Source organism: Boleophthalmus pectinirostris, unplaced genomic scaffold (genome assembly GCF_026225935.1).
Source record: "Boleophthalmus pectinirostris isolate CB_2022bp ecotype Guang Dong unplaced genomic scaffold, ASM2622593v1 HiC_scaffold_2, whole genome shotgun sequence".
Classification (NCBI taxonomy): Eukaryota; Metazoa; Chordata; class Actinopteri; order Gobiiformes; family Gobiidae; genus Boleophthalmus; species Boleophthalmus pectinirostris.
In genome coordinates this window covers 11,914,883-11,942,223 of record NW_026571152.1, presented here as the reverse complement: position 1 = coordinate 11,942,223, position 27,341 = coordinate 11,914,883, and the positions used below count along the sequence as shown (strand labels likewise).

The 27,341-nt window shown below is 41.1% G+C and overlaps 1 protein-coding gene across 1 annotated transcript in view; it reads right to left on the bottom strand.

Annotated features, from left to right (window-relative positions):
• The window catches only part of LOC110160343 (copine-8-like), a 33,836-nt gene that overhangs the window by 1,400 nt on the left and 5,095 nt on the right, over positions 1-27,341 (bottom strand). The window contains exons 2-18 of the mRNA XM_020924981.1: positions 26,746-26,786; positions 23,924-23,970; positions 22,867-22,970; positions 19,850-19,889; positions 18,509-18,585; positions 14,567-14,630; positions 12,955-13,058; positions 10,897-11,001; positions 10,091-10,132; positions 9,937-10,012; positions 9,708-9,764; positions 8,479-8,540; positions 8,269-8,315; positions 6,976-7,157; positions 4,867-4,994; positions 3,040-3,142; positions 1,215-1,272 (exon numbers count right to left, since the gene is read on the bottom strand). Of these exons, the coding sequence (XP_020780640.1) occupies positions 1,215-1,272; positions 3,040-3,142; positions 4,867-4,994; positions 6,976-7,157; positions 8,269-8,315; positions 8,479-8,540; positions 9,708-9,764; positions 9,937-10,012; positions 10,091-10,132; positions 10,897-11,001; positions 12,955-13,058; positions 14,567-14,630; positions 18,509-18,585; positions 19,850-19,889; positions 22,867-22,970; positions 23,924-23,970; positions 26,746-26,786 (1,337 nt within the window). The remainder of the gene's footprint in view (positions 1-1,214; positions 1,273-3,039; positions 3,143-4,866; positions 4,995-6,975; positions 7,158-8,268; positions 8,316-8,478; positions 8,541-9,707; positions 9,765-9,936; positions 10,013-10,090; positions 10,133-10,896; positions 11,002-12,954; positions 13,059-14,566; positions 14,631-18,508; positions 18,586-19,849; positions 19,890-22,866; positions 22,971-23,923; positions 23,971-26,745; positions 26,787-27,341) is intronic.

Sequence of the window (27,341 nt, the reverse complement as noted above, 5' to 3'; positions counted from 1 at the left end):
AGAACAGTGGGAGGGGATAGAGAATAGGTGGAAACTTGATGCAAATTGTCTGAGCAAACTGTCCAGGACTAAACAAAGACTAGCCCAAGACTAAAGCAGGACTAAACCGGGACTAAACCAAGACTAAACCCTTTGGATGTTAGTCTTCTTCTTGCTTGTCACTGCACTTTTTGAGGTTTCTTGATGAAAAACAGAAGGTACATTTTCAGATTTGTTTTGTTAATTTACAGTAATATAGTGCGTACTAAAAATATGCATGCACTGTGAAGAAAGTTTGGTTTGTAGGTCAGATCAGTTTGTTTGGTGTGCCAAATCGTGCCCCAAAGCCGCAAGTTGAATGAGCCTGCTGTATGGACTCTAAAAATGCAGAGGAGCTGAAGGACACCAGAGGCAGAGTTTTGGTTAAATGGTGAAAAGATAAAAGTCTGTTCAGCTGATCATCATGTCCCATGTGTTTATAGCAGACACAGATTCGTAGGTTTACATTGTGAATTATCGCCCTCGTTTTCAGTCTGATAAAACTCAATCCTTTTAACAGAGAATGAGAGAGACAGATGTGCATACAGATCTGATGTTCCACAGGGTTATATGATCCCAAAGCTCTGGATGGACGGATGAGAAAAGGGAGGATGGAGCAATGACAGGACAGAGAGAGATAAACATATAAACTGGAACAACCATATCTGAGCAGGACAGATACAGGATTCTGGGTCTGGTTGGTTAATGGGCAAACAGCAAATGGATATCAAGAGGAATAGAGAGAGCCATCTGACTCTTGAAGAGGTCAGATTTTGGGTTTAAAGTGACTGCATTACATTATTTTCTGATCTGTTATAATAGAGTGTTTTGTTTCATTCACACATGTACTCCATACTCCTTAACTCCATACACCTTCACTAGAATCATTTGGATAATTTCAGTCCAAGAATTGCCAATCTCTACTGAACAAAAGGTAAAAGGTATATTCTGTATGTGTGGATTGAAAACTACCACTACATTACATCACAAGGTGGAACAGAGCATTTTGAGTGTTAACGTATTAACTTGTGTCTGCCACATACAGTAAACCGTTACTATTGCTCACAGTAGGGTAGTCAAAGGTAGTGAGTGCTTGGTGTGGTTTGACTCCCCTAATAGTTGATCACAGAATGTAAAACCTGCTGATTAAACTGTCACAAATCGATAGAGGGAAAAACACAAATATTGAAATTTACCGTCAAACTCGGCAGGTCCCACTCCAACGATGATGATGGACATGGGCAAAGATGCCGCCTGAAACACAAAGCAAACATATGATGAGTGGTTAGCATCCCACCTCACGGTTACAAGGTCCCAAGTTCAATAGTAGAGTTCAGCAGAGTAGTGTGAGGTAAGTCTGATTTAGTCTTGGTTCAGACCTGCTTCAGTCTTGGTAAAGACCTGGGTCAAACTGTTCAGTTCTGCTTTAGTCTTTACCCGATTCTGGTTGAATTCTGACTTAGTTCTGGTCCAGTTCTCGTTTAGTACTGCTTTAGTCCTTTTGAGACTTTTTTCTTTTACATAACATAAAATGATTTCTGTTTAGTTGAATTGGACAGAGTTATTAGTTTATAATGGCTCAGGCTCAGTTAAACTCTCTCCATAGACTTTGTGATTACATTTAAATATTGCCCTCTATTGACCAACTAACAGGTCCCAGACTGGCCTTTAACCTGGAGCGAGCAAGTCCGAGGTCTAAACCAGGTTTAATTAGGACTCTTATTACATGAAAGCCAGAGGGAGACCATTGAACTAAATGAGGTTTGGACCTGGTGAAGATGAAAAACTTAAATGGACTCGAGGGAGAGTGTGTGAGCCCGAAGAAGTAATGAGTTTATTTTTATTCATTTTCTTAGACAGTAAGTTTTATTAGATGTTATTGGAAGTAGGGATGGGTGATATATAAGTTCCAGGATCGGTATCAGCTGTTATAGATACAATTCGATACCGATATTCAATGGCGATATTTATAGTGCTGCCCCCTTCTCTGTGTGCCCTTTTTGAACAGATCAATGAGTCAAAATGGAATCAGAAGAGTGTTATGAAATTATTGTACATTCAAGAAATACATTTTGTGATTATTGGGGCGGCAGTAGCTCAGTTGGTAGAGCATTCACCCACTAATCTCAAGGTTGGCGGTTTGAATCCAGCTCTTGACATAAAAAACATCATAGGTTGAGCAGTCAGATCCACAGACCCGCAGGTTGGCCGGTGTGATTCCAGCTCCCACAGATGAATGCTGCTGTTGTGTCCTTGGGCAAGACACTTAACCCACAGTGTCTGCATACACTGGTGTGTGAATGGGTGAGTGGTTCCTTGTTGTAAAGTGCCTTGAAGGTGGAAAAGCGCTATAGAAAAATGTGACCATTTACCATTATTTTTTTACAAAAGTGAATTTGTGATTGCTCCTTTAATTTAAGATACATTTGCAGACCAGTATTGGTAACAAATAACATACGATAACGGCAAAAAAAAATCTATATTGGCTCATCCCTACATGAAGGTATAATAAGGCTTGGAGGATGAAACAAAGATGACGTTGTGGGAAAATTGCATGTGTGAAATGCTATACTGGAAACTCCAAACATGACAAAACCAGTGCTAACCTGAGCCACTGATTCTCGTAGAGGAAAAAGAGGATGGCTGTGAATTTGTGATCGCACGTCAGGTTGTTTGCCTGTACTCAATGTTTTTTTTCTGCATTATTTCCTCAAACGTCACATGGGGCCGTCAGTACAGATTAGTCCTGGTTTGGTCCTGGTTAAGGTCTGGTTTAGTCCTGTTTTAGTTTATGAATGCTATTGTTGTGTCCTTGGGCAAAACATTTAACCCACCTTGCCCCCAGTGTCTGTGTACACTGGTGTATGAGTGTGTGTGCATGGGTGAGTGGTTCCTTGATGTAAAGTGCTTTGAATGCCTTAAAGGGAGGGAAAGCACTATGTAAAATATGACCATAAAGTCATGGTTTAGTCCTGGCTCAGTTCTGGTTCAGTTCTGCTTTAGTCCTGTTTTAGTTCTCACGTTAACAATGCTCTCTTTGGTCTGGGCCATGTCGGTGATGACTCCGTCTGAGAGGATGAGGAGGATGAAGTACTGAGATCCATCGGTCACTGCAGAAGCATATCTGAAACAGAGACAAGGACAGGTGAAGAACAAGGGTTCAGTCCTGATTTTGTCTTGCTTTAATTCCTGTTTAATCCTGGGTCAATCTTGATTAGTCCTGGTTTAGACATGGTTTAGTCCTGGATCAGTCCTGATTTGGTCCTGTTTTAGCGTTGGATTAGTCCTGGTTTAGTATTGGTTTGGTCCAGGTTTAGTCCTGGTATAAACCTGGTTTAGTCTTGGCTCAGAAAGAGGGATGTTAGAATCTTCCACTGTATGCTTTTAACCTTAACTATCTCCATTTAGACAAGCAAGTACCAACACCAGGCCAGGTTACAGATTAGATCTGTGGAGATTTGCACCTACTCACAGCAAGAATACATACTTTTCCAAGGTATCGTTTTAAACAATAAAAACACATGTAACTGAATAAAGCAAGCTGCACCTTTAAATATGTGAGTCTTCTTATAGATTTAACAATATTTACACTAATATCAACAAATATAGGTTATTGCTGGATTTCAAATGACATCACAACATTCTATAGTCCAAACATATTTAATACAGATGGGGGCAGCTAAAATGAATATTGTTCAAATGCAGATTAATGTTGTAATACAGTGAGTTCCTTGCTCTAGTCACTAACAGAAATGATCAGATTCAACAGATGTGAATTTACCTTTTGGATATTTCATGATAAAATACAATGTCTATCAATAGGGAAAACTGTCTCTTGTCACCAAAATAATTGAAACCAGGTAAAAATGTCATTGATTTTCAGCCCTCTCTATCCTCCATCTTAGATTTACATTAGGTGGTATGTGGCATGTTTCTGCACGAGGCTGGTTGCTATGGCAGAAAGTTTATTCTGGGAGTGAGGGGGCGACTACAACTCAGGAGACCAGGAGTCTAACCCACAACCTTCTCACTGAGAGGAGGAGGAGAAAGGATAACCACTCTGCCACAGCAACACAGACGACATGCACACTCCACTTAGAGAGATCAGGAGTTTAACCCACAACCTCCTCACTGAGAAGAGAATACAGGCTAACCACTCTTTGATAAAATTAATTGTTTACATGGTTAAATCGTGTAGTGAATGAATCGTAGGAGGAATAATTATATTTTCAAAATGTCACTCTAAACTCCACTCCTCCCACTCGACTGAATCAGCTGTTTTCACACACGTCAGGAGACAATGGGACTGTTAATAATAGGAGTTATAGTACGGGACGTGTCAGTGTAGATGTAGTAGTAAAAACAGTATCTTCGTTGGCAATAGTAGTAGTAGTAGTAGGAGCAGTATCCATAGTATTGGTAAAAGGAATCTTAGCAGTAGTAAGATAAAGGTAGCATGGTGGCTACCACTCATGCTTAGCAGCAAGATTAGACGCTTTAACTGCTAGCCTCGATTGACTTCACTTTCACTGGACCAGTCTATGATCAGGAGCAGTGGGACCCATCTCCAGATCTTGAGCTAGTCTTGATCAGGACAACCTTACCTGGAGGGTTTGGCATATTGTGCATGGTTGCGGTAGATGAGGGACACCAGAGTGATTGGGGACCTATTCGTAGTAGCAGTTGTAGGAGCAGCAGCAGTAGCAGTTGTAGGAGCAGCAGCAGCAGCAGCAGTAGTAGTAGTAGTAGTAGTAGTAGTAGTAGTAGTAGTAGTAGTAGTAGTAGTAGTAGTAGTAGTAGTAGTAGTAGTAGTAGTAGTAGTAGTAGTAGTAGTAGTATTTGTAGTACCTGGCCACGTGGTTGATGACAGGAGAGAAGTGTGTAGGTCCGTACAGTCTCACAGTTTTCAGACTTTGATAATACGCCTCCAGAACTCCTTCTATCCCACTGCAGTACGGGTTCTGAGGGTTACCATTCTGAAACAGCCAATCAGAAAGGAGAAGGAGGGACCATCAGTCAATCAGAGAGAAGAAAAGCACACCACCAGTCAATCAGAAGGAACAACACATGGGAAAACTACAAGTTCCTTAAAGCTCTGGTTGCAATCGATTTCTATTGAAAAAACATCACGTCTCTCTCTGTAACTGGCGCTGACCTTCCACTCTACATGATTCTAGTGTTTTTTTCACACTTTACTTTTTCACAATTTTGTCCATAAATTAAGATTTGAACATTAACAACAGACCAACCTGGGAAGGTACATGTACCTTCCTGATTGAGTCTTTGGTTTCATGCTCAGATTTCCAAATATGGTCCCTGGCTGCAGATTAGCTATAACTGCTAGCCAATCCCGGATACAGACAAGACTAAAGGTGCTTTCAAGTTTCAAAGCAGTGCAAATATAATATGCTTCCATTAAGTGATATTATTTTAGGCGCCTGAAATGAGGGTGCAAACATTTTTAACTGACGTTGCAATGTGCCCTTTTGCACCCTTGCAGACCAAGGCTTCTTGCTAGTGTCACTGAGCTTCATTTGATTGCAACTAAACACTAAGGGTGACGTCACATTATAGTCCACTTCTATTACACAGTCTATGTCAAAAACCTGTGAGTCAAGATCCTTTTAGTTAAACTTGGATGTTAAGTTTTCAGTCGTGAGTTGAATTATTCATGGCCTAAATGTTTTTAGTGGAGTTATTGTGTCCACAGCTGCAGAGTCCTAGTTTAGCAAAGAATCAACAGAAACAAATAAAAGTTTAAAGTTTAATTCTTAAACTCAGACACAACTTGCCTCCAGGCTCACATCTGCACCAAAACACATCTGCACCAAACTCACAGGAAATACAAGAAAACATCTCCAGATGAACACAGTAGGATCTAAATAGGACCAGAAATCAAGATGGATGAAAAGGGCAAGATGTCTACACACAGGTTCATCTTAAAAATACATGTTTTGAAGATATGCTGAGAATTAGTATTGTCACAATACTAAAATTTCAAACTCGACTTTGATAGTAAGGAAGAGATTTGATACTAAATGCAGACTCTGATACTACAATGATGATAAATTCTCTCAACAGAATGCGATTTTGTGACATAGCTTTATATCTGTGTAATCTCGTCCAGGTAGATTCCATAGTGGTCCATGGATGATCTGTATACTTGTCGATGTGGGCTTATACTTCTGATACAGCTTCAGATCATTCTAAAGCTACTCAGGAAAGGTTCATTTCTGTCCTGTGAATGTGACTTTTTTAGTATCGATACCTGTTTTAATAAGTATCTAGTTTTAGTATTGATTAGTATCTAATACTTTTGACAATCATACTAAGAAAATATGCAGGATCATACATTTAGATACATTTACATGAATCTTTTTTACAGATTGCTGTTATATTGTCAGCGTTATATAGTATTGTTTGTTCCCAGGAGAATAAAAACGTGTCTCAGCTCATCAAATCTGAGTGTTGCTTCAGTGACTCAGAAATCAACCGTTTGACATTTGTGGATTTGTGATTTTGGACTGAAGAGAAACAAGACTGTCCCTTTATAAAGCCTTTTCATTACTATGAGATTTGAGGGGATATTACACTTCTATGTATGAGTATTAACTGTGAACACATGACATTTAATTCACTATTTAGTTTTTCACACTCTCCCCTCCCTTTACTCTCTGTGTTAAGTCACTCCTCCTTCAAAGCACTATCACAACACAATCAACATGCACCCAGCTAATGAAACTACTACACTACTACTACACATCAGGTTTGTGAAGTTGTTATATACAGTTTTGTATTATGGGTTTGTATATTTATGAAAAATAGTCGTGTGGGAGCATGGGTGAGGATAAGGAAACATGGTAGAAGGCTCAGAAAAGTAAATTATACATAATACCCCATCTTTAACGAAACAACATGACTGAATATAAAAGTATAAAATTATATAAATGTCTTTACCAGGGGGAACTCGTGGGAGACCCGTCCGTCAGGGGGCAGTTTAGCTCCAAAGCCCAGAGCAGGGAACAGTTTATCAGAGTCGTAATCCTGAATGATCTCCCCCACAGCCTTCAGAGCCAAAGCGTAATCGTTCAACTGGTATGGACTCATGTAGTGCAGAGAAGTGGGCTGGGATGGATTACCTAGGAAACAAACAACAAAACTACTACTACTACTACTATTAGTACTACTACTACTGCTACTGCTACTATTGCTGTGGCCGCTGCTGCTACTATTGCTATAAGAGCTATTATAGCATTATATATTATAGCAACTGCTACAGATAGGCTATACGCTATTACAACTACTTAAATCATGTTTTAACTGGATTTTCACAGACTTTGTCACCTCAGAACTCTTGGGAAAGCAGGGTGACCAAAATAAAAAACTGGGACTGGTGACCAGAAAATAACTGGGACATCCCCAATTTTTTGGTGGTTGGTAATAATAAAATTGTGAAACAAATGAGTAATTAAGGAAAATTGTTATGCAGAGACCATTCATGCCTAACATGTGAGCCTAGTCACATTTTTCTGTGTTTTGGTCATTTTTAAGCAGATGTTTTGTATTTTACCTAAACAAATTAGAATTTATGCCTCTCTTTACAGCAGGTATCAAACTGGTCAAAAATAGGGACACCTCGGACATTTCTTTTATAAAACAGGAACAGATCAATGGTTTTGAATAAATCTAGGACAGGTGACACAGGGCTCAAAACTGGGACTGTCCCGGGTAAATAGGGACATCAGGTCACCCTATGGGCAGGGACAGGGCTCTGCTCCTTGAGACACTTATGTCATCCAAACATAACTCATGTTTTCTAAATAAATTTAATCTAATAGTATATTGTACATCTATATATTGTACCTGAATAATACTTTTAATCATAAAGGCAGATCTCAGCAGTTCACAAAGAAAACATGTATTCATTTCAGGTTTGTGGTGTAATGACATGGGAAACAACTGTAGCTCTTGTATGCTAGCTTCATTTTTGCTAACATAAGCATGTCGGCTCAACATTTAAGTTTATCGCAAGACAAAGCTCGCCTCGCTCTTGTGCTTAGCTCCTCCTTTATCTAAACTGTACCAGGGTCCATAGAGAGTCAGAGCCATGTGAGAGATACTACTCCCAGGGTCTACTTCAAATCCCTCAAAACAAGGCTTTCAAGTACTACTCTATAAAACCACTCACAAGTGATATTACTACCACAAGTCAATGGTAGCACTTGTGTAGTAGTCCTATGTAGTACTGACCATTGGAGGCGGTGAAGTCAATGGCCACAGTGAAGTTGATCTGAGTCCTACAGAAAAACAGAAACATTAAACAGTGATTTTAAACTAACAGACACAGAGTTTGAGATGTAACAGAGGATACAGTCAAAAAGAGCAGAACAGGAGGATAGAGTTTAAGACTGCAAACAGAGGATTGAGTTTGAGACGTAAACAAGAGCATGAAGCCCATACCCTCCTCTGATGTAATCCAGAAACGAGAGCTCAGAATCCACCAAACAGGACAACAGCGTCACCTAAAAGCAGAAACACACACACTTTAGGCCTAAGTTAGACTGAGAAGAAGTTCTTTATAAGATTTCATTAACGGGTCAATACATTTTATGTTGCAGAATATAACACCACAACTGGACAACCACTGCACCACTTCAGTATTTGCCTCCAAACAGTTGGACAGCTGGCATGTTTAGAATAACACACACAGCCTTGTACTTATGTAAACAGAATCATACCAGCCTTTAGTATCAAGTTGACCAATCACAGTGAAAGGCGAATTCTCATAAGAAACAACTGATACTTTGCAGTTGATGTCATAAACATTCCCTGGGGGTGTGATGCTAACGTAGGCACTGCTCTGTCTGACTAGAACAGGGGAGATGACCTGTGCTCTCAGACAAGTCTCTTAATTAATCAACTGTTTTTCCTTTAGTTACTCTCACCATTTTTGTTGAAAATCAAACTTCTAAATAGGACCATGAATGCTCATACTGATCATAAGACTCCTCAAAATGTGTTGTTTAAATCAATTTTCTATTTTTTCTTGAGTTATTAGACAATCTAAAATGTTTTTTTTGACTGTGTTTACTAATGTGTGCAAAGTATCAATTAGTGGGTTGCAGATTGTAGAATGTGACGAGGCCATACTTCCAGATTGGGGCAAGACATAGATTTCTCTATTGATTACTTTGCACTATACTTTGAAATATCCAAAAGGCAATTTCACAAATGTTGAACTTAATCAATTCTATTAGTGACTAGGCCCAAGAATTCACTGTATTACAACACAAATCCTACTCCTATCCTACCTGCTCCTATCTGTATTAAATATTATTGGGCTATAGCAAGCTATGATGTCATCTGAGACCCAGCAGTCACTTTACTTCTTAAAGGAATTGGGATGAAATTGAACTTTTGATCTAGAATCATTATTTATTTATTTTTGCATATTTTTGTCCAAATTAAATTCACTCAGACACACTGTGCCACCACTACAACAGATTGGACCTTGGCATTTTCAACGACATTTCCTCAAATTAAACCTGTCCTCCTCCTCCCCTGAACCCTCTGCTCCTCTCTGCCCTTTCTCCCTGCAGACTGAGACTCCTCTGTTCTTTTCCTTTTCCTTTTGTGTAAATAAAAAATAAAAACACGATTCAGCACTTTGTAAATATGTGCTGACTCACCGTTCCGGAGTTCTGGTATTTCTTTTTCTTCTTCCCTTTCTTTTTAGGGTTCAGCACCTTTGAAAAAACAAACAAATTTACTTTCCATTGTATCAAATGCCATCCCTGTGTGTCAGATGCCCTCAGGCCCTACTGGATCTCTGTGTCTCAGATGCCCTCCCTGTGTGTCAGATGCCCTCCCTGTGTGTCAGATGCTCTTGTGTCAGACGCCCTCCCATTTGACACAAACCTCGTAAACGTGGAACTGTGACTGGCTGCGACACATTTCTCTGTAACTGGTGCTGAACTCTCCAATAAAGTCATGTCTGTGGAGAAAAACAAATAAGTTTAGTTCTGGTTCAGTCCTGATTTATTCTGAACTTCCTGATTTAGTCTGGACTCACCCCCCGTCTCTGTCCCAGTCGTACACCTCCACTTTGATGCTCCTGAAACAAAACAAAACATTGACATTAATACAAACACTGCACCATCAGTGAAACAGATAGAGCACTCTGGCACTTAGCACATTGTGTGTAGTTGATGTAATGATAATGCATTTGATTTATACAGCTCTTTACAGTGCACTTCATTCACTCCACACTTAGGCCCCATATTCTCTTACCTGTTACAAAGGGCCATCTATAATGATAATGGGGCACATTCATTAATGTTTTCTTAAAAAAATGTATCTTCCATTTTAAGAAGATGCTGAGAGAACTCTGCACCAAATCTACAGAGAGTTTTTTAAGCAGCCAAATGTGCACCTAATTCACCAACCACCAGATATGAACACCATGACACTTATATACATTTTATTTACACAAAAATTAATATGTAATTAGTTAGAATTGCCCTCTGAACTTCCATATATGGCCAATAGGGGTTTGACATTCTGACATGTGAAGCGTGAGGGAGAGTCAAAGAGGAAGCCAGGTGGAGCGCATGTACAGATTACCTCTGTTTTACAGCTTCAGCAGCAATTTCAAAAGTCCAAACTCACAAGAACACAGACAGTGAGGGAATATTTAAGTCATAAACTTATTAAAGTAAGCAAATGTTCATAAGAAGGCCTTAAGTACACATGTATTGGTGAGAGTGCTTCATGAATGAGGCTCAGTGTTATATAGTTCTTGTATCTGCAGAGTAATTCTTGAATTGGGCCCACCCATGTTAATGATAAGATTGTGTGTAGTTGTATGCAATTTCTGACCTGTCATAGTCCCCATTGCAAAGCGCTCGCACTGGGATCTTAAAGGCCTGCCACACCGGGTCCAGAGTGTTCTTCACCACCTCTGTCTTATGGCAGATCGTGTACCTGAGGAAACACACACAGATTATAGGACTAAACTCATAATACATAAAGCATTATACACTGTCTATAGTGTCTATAGTGAACTGTGGATCTATCCACATGAAAAAAAAAAAAAAGTTAATTGTCTTCTCTGTCAAGATAAATAAATTGGAAATACAACTGATATGGACATTCCATTCAATACTCCTGTGTAGACAAATCCTTGGGTTTCAGAATGATTATGAATTAGAGTTATTACCTCGCCCATAAAATCTCAAACCAATTAGTTCATCACTTTCACTTTTTACTCTGTATACCCAAGCTACCATTAAAGCAACATATCTGTCTGGTGGCAAAAAACATACACGATTCCAAGAAGACTGAAAGTTAAAGTCTTAAAAACATTTAAAACAGAAATAGTATATTTTAAAAAGTTGGCAGCAGTGCAAAGTTATTTCTCACTTGCCTTATGCATTCAGAGTATCCTAATTATTCACCTGTTCAGTTTTGGTTTCTTCAGTTTCTAAGCACTTTTCACAACTCTCCAGCTGGCAACTAATAACAAATAGCATGCTAACTCACACTTTCTGATTATCTGAGAATAAAATGCTTTACAATTAGATGCCGACAGTACACAACTGACTTAATCTGACTTCAAAAGATTAAACAACATATCTATCTGTACTGGGGAAAAACACATAAAGCTCAATTACACGGAAAAAAACAGGTACAAGGCCTTTGAAAGCATTCTTTCATTCTGCATGGTTGTAGATATGTTTTAGGCTAAATGATTGCGGAGATGGTGCAGTATTTGAACTTCTCTTGCCCCATGTTAGCATGTTTTTGTTAGTGTGTTTTTAGCATGTTTTCGTGGCCTCTGCTCTGTCTTTAACTCAAGTTCATTATTCAGAGCTCAGTTTGAATGAGCCAGGCTTTGTTAAACCAGTTTGTGTTGTTTCCTGGGGGGCTTTTCACAATAAAAGCCTCTCAGTGTCTCTGTTTCAGAATAAAAGCCTATGTCTGTGTGTCTCTGCTCTGAGTGTGTATGAGCCTGAGGTGGTATTGTAATGCTTCACTGCTCCTCATGCTGCGGCCACACAACGTGTACACACACACACACACACACACACAAAATACATGTACAAACACACACGCATAGTCAAGACCTCCCCCTTCCCTCTATTTCTCCCTCTTTCCTTCCTCTTTTTCTCCTTCCCTCACTCTCTCTCTTTTCATCCACTCCCCTCTTCCCTGTCCTCTCTCTGTTTCTCTTTCTCTCTCCTGATGAGTCTCAGCTGTGATGGAATATCAAATCCTCCCAGCTCAAGAGTCACAAACTCATATGTGAGTCAGGATCCTGGTTAGAATTAACCTGGTTCTCGCCAGATTGATTTTGGAGCATTCAAACAAAGACTTCACGCTGACTGGTGGAAGCGTCATAACAGTGAAACAAGCTGGAAAATCAAAAAGCACCAAAAGCACTCCACAAAATGCACAAATGTTCCCTCTGCAAATTTTCATGAATTAAAATGGTCTGTTTTTGAGCTAAATAGACTCAAGTATGTCTGTCTGTGTTGCCAGGTTTTTTTTTTTTTAGTCTGGCACAGGCTTCTGCACAAACCAAAGTGCTGTCCTGTGATTGGTCAATCTCGTGAGGGACCTCACAAAAATTGTGAGAATCTCTCTGGCAAGGCCAGGCCAGGAGTGTCTTCCTAAGGACTTTTAGCCATTGAAAAGAAGGGAAAAAAAAGTATGAATTAATGAATTATTAATTGTTATGGCAGAGGTCCCAGAGTCCGGCCTGAGTTCAGGACCAGGACAGATCAAAAGAGATTTGAATTTATGACCTCTCATAAGGAAGGTGAATTGCATCTTTACTGTGAGAAGCCTTGCATCTCCACAAACCTGGCCTGGCCTGCAGGAGGGCCTTCTCCTGTTCCCTTGTTAAAGCTGAGTTTAAAGTGTGGGTGAACTTACGATCCATCCTCGTTGCTCCGGAAAAACACCAGGAACGGATCTGACTTCCCAAAGAAATCCTTTTTATCCAGTTTATTCCCACAGAACTGCAGCATCACTGACTCCTGGAGAGAGGAGAGGGAGATGAAGGAGGAGGGAGAGAATTAGAAGAGAGAGGAAGAGAAGAGAGAAGGGGAGCAAGGGAGAGAAGAGAGAGTGAGGGAATGTGAGGGGGCAGAAAGAGGTAAGGAGAGAAAGAAAGGAGAAACAAAGTGATGGAGGAGAGAGGGGAGGGCAGAGGAAAGAGGCAAGATGGAGAATGAGTGGGGAAGAGAAAGGAAAGGAAAGAAGTGAGGGAGGAGGAGAAAAGAGAGGAACAGAAAACAGAACAACAATGTGGAGAACAAGATTGGGGAAATGAGGGGAAAGAAAGCAGAAGAATAGGAGTAGAGAGAGGAGAGGAGAGGGAGGTGTATATAAAGAAAGAGGAAGGTGAGGGGAAAAGAGGGGGGACAAAGGAGAAGAGAGATAGAGGAGAGGGAGGCAGGGTGAGAGGGAAGAGACATGGTATGGTAGAGAGAGGAAGACAGGAAGAAGAGGGAAGTAAGAGACAGAGTGAGGAGAGGATTTGAGGAAAAGGACAGAAAGAGAAAATAAAAAAGGAGGGGGAGAGGATGGAGAGAGGGCAGGAAGGAGGAGAGAAAAGAGAGAAAGAGGACCTAGTTAAAACAGGAGCAGAAATATTATTCCTCAGTCACATGTGGGAGCCATTTTTATTTTCCGTTTCCATGGAGACAGCCGTGCTGAGCTCAATATCTAAAAAATCTAAAAACTGCTCCAGTGTTTTACTCTAAATTGATCTGAAGTACCAGAGCTCTAGGTGGGAGCAGCGGCTCTACACCAAGCTCCTCACCTTACTGTGCTCTGATGGAGTGATATACTGTGTAATCCCTCAGTGGTCCAGTTAGTGTCCATAGTGGTCCATGGGCGTATACTAGTCAATGTGCTCTTATGCTTGATACAGCTCAAGATCATTATAAAACTATTCAGGAAATATTAATTTATGTCTTGTGAACATGACATTTTTAATATTGATCAAATGAGTATCTAGTTTCGATACTACCTTTAGTATTGATTTTCAATATTTTTGACAATCCTAACATGGCGTGTGCATGGAAATGTGCATGTGCATATTTGTACATGTATGTGTGTACCTGGCGTGTGCTTGTACATGCATGTCAGTATGTTGTCGGTGTCTTCCTGAGCCACTGTTGTTATTTTTAGCCTAAACTGTGTTACCGTGGAAACAAAACAAGCCCACGCTCACGTGAGACAGTGAAGGCATCGCACCCAGACACTGTAAGACTATTACAGTTATAAACATGAGACTGTTGATGTGTCCTCAAGCAAGGCACGTCTCTTGTGTGAATATGAGCATGAGACAGTGTGGGAAAAGAGAGGCTCAAGGCACAGAAACGTCAGTAGTAGTATTAGTTAGTATTAATATAACCTTATAGTTGGTTAGTAGTAGCAGTAATAATAGTAGTAATAGTAGTAGTAGTAGTAGTAGTAGCAGTAGTAATAGTAGTAGTAGTAGCAGTAGTGGTAGTAGTGAATAGTGTAGTAGTTGTACCCTGCAGTTGCTGAGCTCCTCTGCTCTGACGATCAGAGTTCCACACTTCCTCCCTGGGATCCCCCTGGAACACAAACAGAAAAACATGAAAACAGGGAAATTAATTTTTTAAATAACAAAAACTCAGGGTTTAAAAACATCTGTCCTTCCTTCACTCTTTCACACTCAAGCCTCATATTATTAAAGGGCCCATATTATGCTGGTTCTGATCTTTGTTATAATGTTTACTCATCAAAAACATACCTGGAGTTATGTTTTCTTTCATTCACACATGCTTAACACACCAATCCTGTATGTAGGGTGTGTTCTTCACTCTATTCCACCTTGTGATGTCATGTGGTAATACAGAAAGTGCTCCACTGGGTTTTTAAGATCCATACATCTTAACTAGAATCAAGTGGATGATTTGAATCTCTACTGAATAAAATGTAAAAGGTAGCTGTCAACTTGAAAACTAGAATTATATGACATCACAAGGTAGAGCAGAGCTTTTTGAGCTTTGGAGATGTAGACAGAATAATTCAAACATGCGTTAATAAAACAAAACACAACTCCAGGTATGTTTTTATCGAGGTAACATGATCTACAGCTCACAAGAGTCAATGTTGTGTAATTATAGGACCTTTAAAGTGTGACGTTACCGCAGAAAACTCAGAATTCTACTTTCTGTATATTTAAAGTTACAGTAAGTGGCACGAAAGTCCAGAAAGTGAAAATAAAGTTTACCCCATACTTCGGAACATTCTCCATGGAGATAAACATGTTTTACGCCATACATGCAATATTTTAGCAAAAGGAAAATTTCCATGGAACAAGAAGGATGCCAAATAAGAGTCAGGTTTGTGGAGATGCGAGTCCAGTCACAGTGAGGACAAATATATATCTGTGTTTTCCAGGGCAAGAAACACAACCACAGTGAAAAAAGAACATTCTTAGACAATACAACTACAACCTGAGAAGAGAGAAAGAAAGAGAGAGAGAAGAAGAGGAGGAGAGAGAACGAGAGGAGTGTGGACAATACAACCACAGGGCAATGATCTCAGACAAGAGAAAGAGAGGAGAGAGTGAGGAGCGGTAGTTGGACAAAGCCTGAGTTACTGACACTGCGAGTAATGTTATCTACTTCATCTATGCAGAGGAGGGAGGGAGAGATAAGAGAAAGAGAGAGGAAGAGAGGAGAGAAGGAGGAAAAGAAAGAGAAAAGAAAGAAGGGAGAAAGAGGAGGAGAGGAGGGAGAAGAGAGGGAGGGAGGATACAGAGGAGTAGGAGTAGGGAGGCAGAGCAGTGAAACAAAGGATAATGCTATCTGCTTCATCTGAGAATCTACAACTGTGTTTAGACCAGACACACAAGGAGAGAGGGAGGAGAGGGAAGGAGAGGGAAGGAGAGGGGGAAACGGAGAAAGAAAGAGAGAGCGAGAGCAGAGTGGAGGAAGAGAGGAGGAGAAGGAAGAGAGGGCGAAAGGAAGGGAGCAAAGACGAGAGTGGGAGGACAGAAACACAAGAGGGTGGGAGAGGGAAAGAGGATGAGGAGGGAGCGGGGTAGAGGAGAGAGGGAAGCAGAGAAAAGGGGAGAAAATGAGAGGGGGTGAGAGGAGAGAAACTGTGTTCAGTCTAGAGACACATGAAAAGTGAGAAGGATGGGGATTGGAAGAAAAGAGAGAATGAGAGAGAGAAGATGAGAAAATGGGAAAGAGAGAAAGAGTGAAGAGCAGAAGAGGAGAGGGAGAGAGGGAAAAAAGGACCATGGGAAAGAGGAGGGAGAGAAAGAGAGGAGACGGACACAAAGCTGGAGCCGAGCAGTGACACAAACTGTGTCTAACTGTATTCAGTCCAGAAACACAGGAGAAGAGCGAGAGGGAGAGAAAAGAAGAGGAAGGAGGAATGGAGGGGGGATAGAGAGAGAGAGAAGAGGGACTGGAAAGAGGAGAGAGGGAGAGATTGAAAAATAGAAAGAGAATGTGAGGATAATAGAGAGAGAAAGCGAGGCATATAGATGGAAGAGAGAGGTGAGGGATGGAGAGGAGAGAAAGTGAAAGGAGAGAGGGAGGGAGAGATATGAGAAAGGAGGGGAGGAGGGGAGAGCGGGGGAGCATGTTGTAGCTGTAATGTGGTGTAAAGTCAGAGCTCAGTCATTAAAGAGATGGTACGGGCCACTGAACTTTAACTGCACAATATGGACACTTATACACATATATGTACTGTGTGTAACTCTATATATGCTCTGTGAGAGATAAAGATGAGAGGAGGAGGAGGAGGAGAGGAAAGAGGGAAGAAGGTGGAGAGGAGAAGAGAGGAGGAGGAGAGGAAAGAGGGATGAAGGTGGAGAGGAAAAGAGAGGAGGAGGAGGAGAGGAAAAAGGAGAGGAGAGATGCACAATGTGGACACGTATATAAAACATATGTTATGTATGTAACTAATCATAATATGCTCTGAGAGAGATAGAGATGAGAAGAGGAGAGGAAGGAGGGGAGGAGGAGAGAAAGAGGGGAGGTAAGAGCAAGGGAGAGAGTGCGGGAGACAGGACACGTATACTACACATATTGATATTCTGTTTTTTGCTATTATATGCTCTGAGAGAGACAGAGATGAGAGGAGGAAGAAGAGGAGAGTGAAGAGAGAGAGGGAGAGGAGGAGAGAGTGATGCACAATATGGACACATAGACTTGTACTACACATATATATACTTCATGTAACTAACTATGACATGCTTTGAGAGAGAAAGAGAAAAAAATGGAAGAAAGAAATGAAAAGAGGGAGAGGAGTAGAAAAGGAAAGAGACGCACCATCACTTCACATTTAACTACTGAGCATATATGACTATGTATGCTCGGGATGTACGCAGAGAGGGAAAGGAAGAGAGGAAAGAGGGGAGGAGAGAGGGGGAGAGGGAGACGGAAAGGGGGTGTGAGCAGGAGGGGGGGGCACAGATGGAGCAGAGCTGGAGGCTGTAGTGGAGACTCTGTTACAGAGACTGAAACAGACACTTTAGAGAAAGAGACAGAGAGAGGGAGAGAAGGAGGAGGAGGGGTGGAGAGGGAGAGAGAGGGTAGAGAGAGAGTGGGAGAGTGAAAGACAGACAGGGAAAACATGGGGGGGGAGGGGAGAGAAAGAGAGGGTAAGGCAAGAAAACTGAGAATGGACAAGAGAAGGAGAGAGATGGAGGGAAACATAGAGGAGGAGAGATAGAGAATGACAAAGAAGGAGGGAAACAGGCAGAGAGAGAGAGAAAAGAGGCTGATGTCATGGAAGTAAAAATGTGAAATTACACCCTGTCTGTCAAAAATGTTCTTCTGGTCTTGAGCATTTCTGAGACACTGTCCCTGAACTCACTCTTTTACTGTTCACTCTTTCACCATCAGAGACACACAGAGGATGGACAGATGCACAGACGCAAAGGAAAAGAGGACAGATGGGTGCACTGGACATGTCCCCCCACCACCACCATCTTGAGCGTTCTTGTCATGTTCTGGTGTTCTGAGTGTTTCTTACGTGATGATGTTTTAATACTACTACTAATAATAATGCATCAGTTTAATACAGTGCTTTTCTGGACCCTCAAAGATGCTTTACAGATCATTATTCATTCACTCCATATTCAGTGGTGTAGCCACAGCTGCCCTGGGGCAGACTGACAGAAGCGAGGCTGCCTATCTGCACCCTCAGCACACAGCACACACCACTTTCATATTAGGCAGTGTGGGCGAAATGCCTTGCCTAAGGACACAATGATGTGATTGGGGCCCCACCAATCACAGCACCTGATTTTCCCAGCGAGCTCCAATCCCAGTACTAACCAGACCCGGCTTTGCTTTGCTTGGGGATCAGGCTTTGACGAGCTGGTATGGCAACTGGTTTGGTTTGTTACATGATTGTTTATGTACGTATGTGTTCCAGTTTACATGTGCTCTTGTCATGGTCTGGTGTTGTAGGTGTTTCTTACGTGAGCGGTTTCTCTAGGCGACTCCCCGCTGAGCCCACGATCTCTCCCAGAGTGCAACAAGCCTGACCCAGGAAGTCCTAAGAGACAAACCGATGAGAGAGGGAGATGAGGTCATACTATAATACAATCAATAGAAGCACTAACATGTGATTAATATAATACAAGCCAGAGGTAATGAAGCCCTGTGTGTGGGCAGGTATTTCTGACAGTGTGGGGACTAAAACTGTACACAAGCACATGTAATGCCTCTTTTATGGGGACAAAAAACAGGTCCATAATGCAATTCCTTTATTATTAGATCAACAACATTGTTTAAAGTTCAGATTTAGGTTAAATAGTTTAAGGTTATGATTTAGGTTAAAGCAGACGTATTCTGGAAAGGGACATTTCTGAGCTTTTAACCATGTTATAGTTGTGCCCCCTCATCATTTACTCACCCGAAGATGTATTCAGAGTGATTTGTGCGTATTTGAGCAATCTTTAATCATTTCATTTCCAAGATGCCATATTGCAGATCAACCCCCGTTTTCACCATCACTGCTCTGTAATTCCTTCTCCAGTTAGATATTCTTTGGTGATATGCGTAGGATTCAGCAGCATTGCGTTGTACAAATGAAAAAAAAAAAAAAAAAGTACTTGCTAGAGTGATCTGCAGCTATCCATAAGGGAGGCCAAAAGCATGCGGCGCTCTTATGCTGATGTTTACAGTGACGTCAGCTCCCATTGGGCACCGCAGTTTTCTAACACAAAAGCCAGTGGACTTGTTTCTTTTATTAAGTAATTTTATATGAGTACTGCAATTTAAAATGCCCAAATCATAACATCCGCGGCTGATCCCGATTGTCATGGATTATAACTATTGTAGACACAAGCACAATATGTCTTCTTTAAGGTGAGGGATTGATTAAGGTTAGGCAAGTAGTGACTATGGTTAAGGCTAGGATCAGTCTCTCTATAGCATGTCTCTCTCTCTCTCTCTCGCTTTTCTCTCGCCATCCATCACCTCCTCCTCTCCAGTCTCCTCTACTCCACTTCACATTTCTCAGCCTCCCCTCATCTTCTTTTCTCTCTCTCCCCCTCCTCCTCTTATCTACTTCTTTTAAACACTTCTTTCCCACTCTCCTACATCCCACCCTGCTCCTTTTCTCTCTTTTCTTCTCTCTTATCTTCTTTTTTTCTCTCTTCATACCCCTGCAGTAAAAACACCTTCACTCTCTGATAAACTCCTCTCAGCTGTAAACCTGACAAAACCTCACTCCATTTAGATTCAGTTTTATTCCAATGCAAAATAATGATGAAAAAAATATCGTATTTTAATCAGATGTAAAATGCAGGACTCACATGTTTGGAGAGATTGTCGCTCTTACAGTCCAGATCATACCTGGAAAAGAACAGAACAATTAAAACTGCAAGCAGGGATGAAGGGAAGTCAAAATCAGCGTGACAGTGGAAGGGCATACTGAACCAGGACTAAACAAAGACTGAACCAAGACTTAATCTGAAATAAACCAAGACTGAACCAGGACTAAACAAAGACTGAACCAAGACTTAATCTGGACTAAACCAAGACTGAACCAGGACTAAACAAAGACTGAACCAAGACTTAATCTGGACTAAACCAAGACTGAACCAGGACTAAACTAAGACTTAACCAAGACTGAACCAGAACAAAAACGAGACTGAAACAAGACTTAACCTGGACTACCCCAAGACTGAACCAAGACTGAACCAGAACAAAAACAAGACTGAAACAAGACTTAACCTGGACTAAACCAAAACTGAACCAAGACTGAATAAGAACAAAACCAGGACTGAACCGGGACTAAACCAGGACTAAACCAAGACGGAATCAGGACTAAATCAGGACTGAACCAAGCCTGAAACAAGACTGAATCAGGACTGAATCAGGACTAAACCAGGACTGAACCAGGACTAAACCAGAACTAAACCAGGACTAAACCAGGACTAAACCAGGGCTGAACCAGAAATAAACCAGCACTGAACCAGGACTGAACCAAGACTCCACCAGACTAATTGACAGAATTGAACCATCACTAAATTCTGATTGAAGCAAGATTGAATCAGGACTAAATCAGAACTAAAACAGTACTGAATCAGGACTGAACAAGGACTGAATCAGGATTGAACCAGAACTGAACCGGAACTGAACCGAGACTGAACCAGGACTGAATCCGCTCTTAATCAGGACTGAACCAGGACTGAATCAAGACTGAACCAGGACTGAACCAAGACTGAATCAGGACTAAACCCGGACAATTTGGTGTGAGATGAGATAAGACTCATAGGTGACTATTTTGTTTTTTAATTACTGCTGCTAACACGTTAATAAACTCAAACCATTTTCTCAATCTAAATTATGAGCCTTCTCTTCATCTTGATCAGTTCTTTCTAGTTCTAATTAGAGCTGCATGATTACAATTAAATTTGCAATAGATCTTTAAAGTGCACACTGTAAACAGCTCCAGGAACATTCACGTCTGAGAGAAATATGAACTGATAAACTAATACAAGAATCCGAGGCATTTCAGAACGTGCTTTTTAGAGGTCTAAACTACACAGTTAGCAGCTTTTACACAGAATAAGACCCCATGCAGACATAGGGAGGGCATCTGAACACAGGGACATTTCAGAACATGTTTGGAGAGGTCTAAACTAGAGGTACAACAAAATATTAAAAAATACAGGATATTTAGTTCTTTGCAGAGGACATTCTAATACCTAAATAATTGTACCATTGGTGATAATTGCACCAAGACAAATTACGATTTTGATTTTGATTTGATTTGTAATTTGAAGTGCCCCCTGTTCCTCTCGTGTTTCGTCTCATCTGAGCAGCAGAATCTTGTTTGTGGAGATTAAACATACAGAATTTCTTTCGCTTCAACGACTCAAAAACATAAAGAATGAACGCTCGGAAAAATCGAATTATCTGCAACAATGAATCACAACATGTAAATATATATGAGAGACAGCAGGGACTTAACCAGGACTGAACCAGGACTGAATCGGGACTGAACCAGGACTAAACCATGCCTAAACCAGGACCAGGACTAATTCTGAGTCAGTTCTGGCTTAGTTCAGTCCTGGTTCAGTCCTGGTTTAGTTCTGGTTTAATCCTGATTTAGTTCTGGTTTAGTCCTGGTTCAGTTTTGGTTCAGTTCGGGTTTAATCCTAGTATAGTCCTGAGTCTTTTTGGCTCTGTTTTATTTCTGTCCTGGACTCAAACCTGTTTTCACATGAATTTTACAAGAGCTTTCACTTTTTACATTTAAATTTCAAATGAGAGAGAGAGAGAGAGTAGAGAAGAGGCAGAAAGGGGGAAGAAAGAGAGGAAGGAGAGGGGGAGAGAGAAAGGTAAGAAAAGAAAAGAAGGTAGAAGGCTGACAGAAAAAGAGGGAGAAAGAAGAGTGGAGAGAAAGAGAGCAAGTAGGGGAGAAAAGAGCAAAGAAAGGTAATAGGAAAGAAAGAAAAGGAGACGGGGAGAGAGAGAGTAGGGGATGAAGGAGAGAGGAGAGAGACAACAGGGGAGAAAGGAGAGAGGAGAGAGAGAGTAGGGGAGAAGGAAGAGAGAGAGTAGGAGAAAGGGAGAGAGTAGAAATATTCCAAATGCACAGGAAAAATTAAAGCAAACAAAACAAAAATCATCAGTCCATCCATTTTCTTCCACTTATCCAGGGCCTAAGCAGGGACTCTCAGACTTCCTCCACCCCGGACACTTCCTCCAGCTCCTCCAGCTCCTCCAGGGAGATCCCAAGGTGTTCCCAGGCCAGCCCAGAGATATAGTCCCTCTAGCATGTCCTCGGTCTTCCCCGGGGCCTCCTCCCGGTGGGACATGCCTGGAACACCTCCCGAGGGAGGCGCCCAGGAGGCATCCGGAACAGATGCCCAAGCCACCTCAGCTGGCTCCTCGTGACGTGGAGGAGCAGCGGCTCTACTCCAAGCTCCTCCTGTGTGACTGAGGTCCTAACCCTATCTCTAAGGGAGCACCCAGCCACCCTGCAGAGGAAATTAATTTCGAGCGCTTGTATCTGCGATCTTGTAATTTCGGTCATTACCCAGAGCTCATGACCATAGGTGAGGGTAGGACCATAGACTGACCGGTAAATCAAGAGCTTTGCCTTTCGGCTCAGCTACTTCTTCACCTCAACGGTCTGATACAGCGACCGCATCACTGCTGATGCTGCACCGATCCGCCTGTCAATTTCACGCTTCATCCTCCCCTCACTCGTGAACCCCGAGTCACCCTTAGATACTTGAACTCCTCCACTCCTTGCCTCAAGTGGAGGAACAAAAATCGTAACTTGAAAAATCATAACTTTGGTAGAGTCTAAACTCACAGATCGAAGCGCAGATTCTGTCGCTCCTCGAAGAAATAATCCAGAATGAATTTCCGCACAAAGTCTGGGTTCAGAGTGTTATCGATGACCTCTGTGCGACCGAACTGTGAAGAAAGACAAACTTTCACAAAACAAAAGTGCATTATGTAACTTTTCTCGTGGTGGGTCTGCTTCTCCGCTTGTCTCCATGGAGATGTTAGTGCTTTGCCCTGAATTTACCACAGTATTGCATTAAACAGATTTGGCCCAGTGATGTCTCCTGTCTCCATGACGATTGATGCCATACTGCAGGTGGTAAACTATAACTATGTCTGTGTAATCCCTCAGTCCTCCAGGTAGTTTCCATAGCAAAAGAAAATTCAATCAACTGGACAAAAGAAAAGACATTTCTCATCCAAGCAGCTTCTTAAGTTCTGGTCAGGTTTCTGGTGCGACACTGTGTTATATATGGAGATGAACTAACTACACTGGTTTGTTTGGAGTTTATTAGCTAGTTATAACTCCATCCTCAGACGTATGTATGCTCAGAGGTTTGCGGTCACCCATTAGAGCCTTGAACGATAATGTCAATATGACTCAGAGGCAGTTCACACTTCACTGTAGTCAGCTCCTCTTTTCAGGCAGATATAAGGCAGTGTCCACCAGCAATCTGACCAGAACTGAAGAAGCCACCTGGATGAGCAGCAGAACATCTTCATTCTAAAACTATTGTCTAGTTGACAGAATTAAATTTTCTTTTGCAATTAACTATATCAAAGGCATTATTTCCTATTAATAACCTGGACTATATACTGGCATAACAAAATTAGACTTTGTTTCTGTTACTGTGCATCATAAACATATATTGCACTGGTCAAAAATTGAAAAGAAGCTAGATGTAGTAATGTAGAATTCTTTTTAATTTCAAAAACATTTAAAATTATATAAAATTTGTTTATGTTTAGGTTCTCAGGTCAGTTATGCAGTCAAACAAAATGAAGTCCTCAATTTGGGTTGCCAGATTTTACTAAAATTTAACTTTAGAATAATTATTTTTATGTGTAAAATAATTCCTCACCTCTCTCCACTCTCGGTTAGCGATTCCCTGAGTGTACAGCACACAGACTGAAAACACAAGAAGGGAAATTAACATTAAAACTCAATCTGCTTCAAAACATTCAGACTATAAACAAGGATTGAACCAGGATTGAAACCAGGATTGAAACCAGGACATAACTTGCTTAAACCTGGGAGTAATATGAGTTTCTTACGGACTAAGAACTTAACCAGAACTAAATTAAACCTCTTCTAGTCCTGGTTTAGTCCTGTTTTAGTCCTGGTTTAAATCTGGGTCAGTCCTGATTTATTCTTGGTTTTGGGGGGAGGAATGAATGTTTAAAGTAATTCAAATTTGAGGTGAGAAAATGAGTAAGACCAGATGGAACTCCACCTACAGTTTGATCTAAACATGTTTAAATCTGTAGGAAATAAATAAAGATATAAATATAAAGATATGTGTAAAGAGGAGAGCTGCTGTAAAACGCCACTCAAAGATGCAGCTCTGATACTCACAGTAACACAATTCTGAGAGTGATTTCTGAATAAAATATAGATGATAACCCATAATAAACTAATCACCATAGTCAATATTTATTTCATGACAGGCAAAAGGTTTAGTGCCAGATGTTTCCCAGAGCACAACTTCAGGAATCTTAACTGAAATGGGTTAGACATTAGCTCAGATGTCACTTTTGCATTGTATTTATGATCTAAAATGAAACACCAACACATTTGCACTCAACATTAACTTTACACCAGATGTGATCGATGTGGAACGAGCTGACCCCCTATGACCCTGCACAGCAAGATGGACTCTAGCGACATTAGTGAATTTTCAAACCCATGAAAATCCATCTTGAAAGACTCCCACTGTAAGGTTCAGCAGCAATGACCAATGAAGGCGAAAACATCTTCTAAACAAACCAAAACAAGCATGGTGACGCAGACGGATGTACTTGACACAGAAATACACACTATAGTTTGTAACAAACATGCAGAGGGAAGTGATTTGTGCTTTTGTGGAGGGAACAATGTCTGTGCTTTTCTCTCAGCTAGATTTAAGTAAAGTTAGATTTCTCTGCTTGTTCCGCTGTTGAGACGCTTCCACCAATAAAATTAGTATTCATAACGACGGTCAAGGTTTTCTCAATCACTTACAGAGACCGCTGCTCCAGAGAAACTCACTTCCGAGTGACATACATAAATCTGGTGAGAGCCAGGTTAGACATCCTCTGGATTATTCATATTACATATATACAGCCACAAATACATGTGACTGGGTCTGGTTTTTCATAATCTTCCCAGACTACTCAAGTTAGTCAACGCCATGTCTACTAATTATGTATCTACTCTACGGCATATAAACCAGGTCTAAGACAGGTATAAACCAGGTTTTAACCAGGTCCTAAACCAGGTCCTAATCCAGATTTAAACTAGGACTAAACCAGGCCCCCTCCTGTTCTCTCTTTGATCACTGGTTCATGTTTAAATGAAAGTGTTTATTTGTGGAGCGTCAGTGAACGCCACACAAGACATGAAAGAGTCCAGCTGGGCCCTGAACGCACCACAGGACTGAACCAGGACTAAACCAGGATTAAACCAGGACTAAACCAGGAATGAATCAGATCTGTACCAGGACTAAACCAGGATTAAACCAGGACTAAACCAGGAATGAATCAGATCTGTACCAGGACTAAACCAGGGACTGAACCAGCCCTAAACAAGGTCTAAACCTGGACTGAACCAGGACTAAGCTAAGGAGTTTTTGACATTTCTGTTGTAAATATTTGAAAAGAGAGAGAGGAGCAGATTATGAATGAGTCTGTTTTGGTTTAGGTCCACACTGTAAACACTGAACAGGAGCGTGCCCGTGTGGAAGAGAGCACACAAGGAGCACACACACACATCCAGCAGGAGTGTGCACGTGGGTGAGAGCACAGCAAAACAAAATCTGGTGTGCATGAGGGTCAGAGGGGTGTGCACATGAAGAGAAAGATATACAAACAAAGGGAGCACGAACGTGTGGATGAGCGTGCACGAGGAGCAGGGAGCGTGCACATGTGAGTGAATCAGACATTTGCATATGTCAGAGGAGGTCTGCATCACCAACAAGACTCTCTCCTCCTACACAACTCACACCATCTCTCTATTTATCTATCCCTCTATCTGTGTATCTATCCATCCACCCATCTATCTACACAACTCACACTATCACCATCCATCTCTCTATTTATCTGTATCTCTATCCATACCTCTATCTGTGTATCTATCTATTTCTCTGTCTACTCATCCATCTCTTCATCTGTCTCTCTCATTCATATATCCTGTCTATGCATCTCTCAATTTATCTCCCTTTCTGTGTCTACCTCTTTATTATATATCTATCATTTTTTGTCTCTCCTTTCCTCTCATCTTTTTCTCCCTCTTGCCTTTCCCTCTCTCTCTCTCACTCTCCGCTTTTGTCTTTCATCTTTCTTCTGAACTCCTCCTCCTCCTCTCTCTGTCTCTCTCCTCTCTTTCCTTGTTTATCCCTGTTTTCCTTCTCCCCACCCTCTCTCTTTCCTGTAATCAACTCCAAATCACAGTCTGAATGATCACAATTAGAAATGTCTGTAGTTCTTTAGTTTATCTTGTCCTGTGTCAGATGCCCTCCCCGTGTCCCCATGGAGTCTATTCCATGTAAAAGCTGCTAACCTTGTAGTTTAGACCTCTATAAACATGTTTTGAAATGCATGGGATTCTTGGATTAGTTTTCAGTCTGTATTACGGCTATACTTATGACTAAATCCTAACCTCTGCTCTCTGGTCCTTGTCTAATAAAGTGTAAAAGTTGAAACTTACTTGGATCAGATTTGGAGAAAGTGTCTCTGTCCAGAAGATTCCTGAAAAACAAGAAAATAAAACTTACATTAGACCTGCTCTGCAAAATTTTCATTTTAGAGCTTCTAACCATAGTTAATTTGTTGTTTTGTTTGAGGAATCTTTAAAAGCTTATTTTATGACAACATTTGTCAGTCAATTTCCATTTTCACCCCCACCAATACACACCACTGCTCTGTGCCTATATCATTCTTCATTTTATTTATAATTGATTATTCATGTTCATATTTTAATTTAGGGGGAAAATAGTGAAATAGAAAAACACCAGAGTGGGTTAATATGAACATTTTAAAGGTAGGATCATGAGACCTGACAGCAACCATTAAAGAGAGACAAGCGACAGTTTTTCAATAGAAGTCAATTGCAATCAGAGCTCGAAGGAACCACTTCTCGCCCATACTCACTTCCTATTTAGAACACGGCGGCTAGAGGGCTCGCTCTGCCCATATACAGTCTATGCATAGGACAACAGCAGTGTACACTTGTTTTAGTAACATGAGATGTGTCAAAAATACAACCCAGGGTCAACTGTAAAGAACGACTGTGGCAGAACTAAC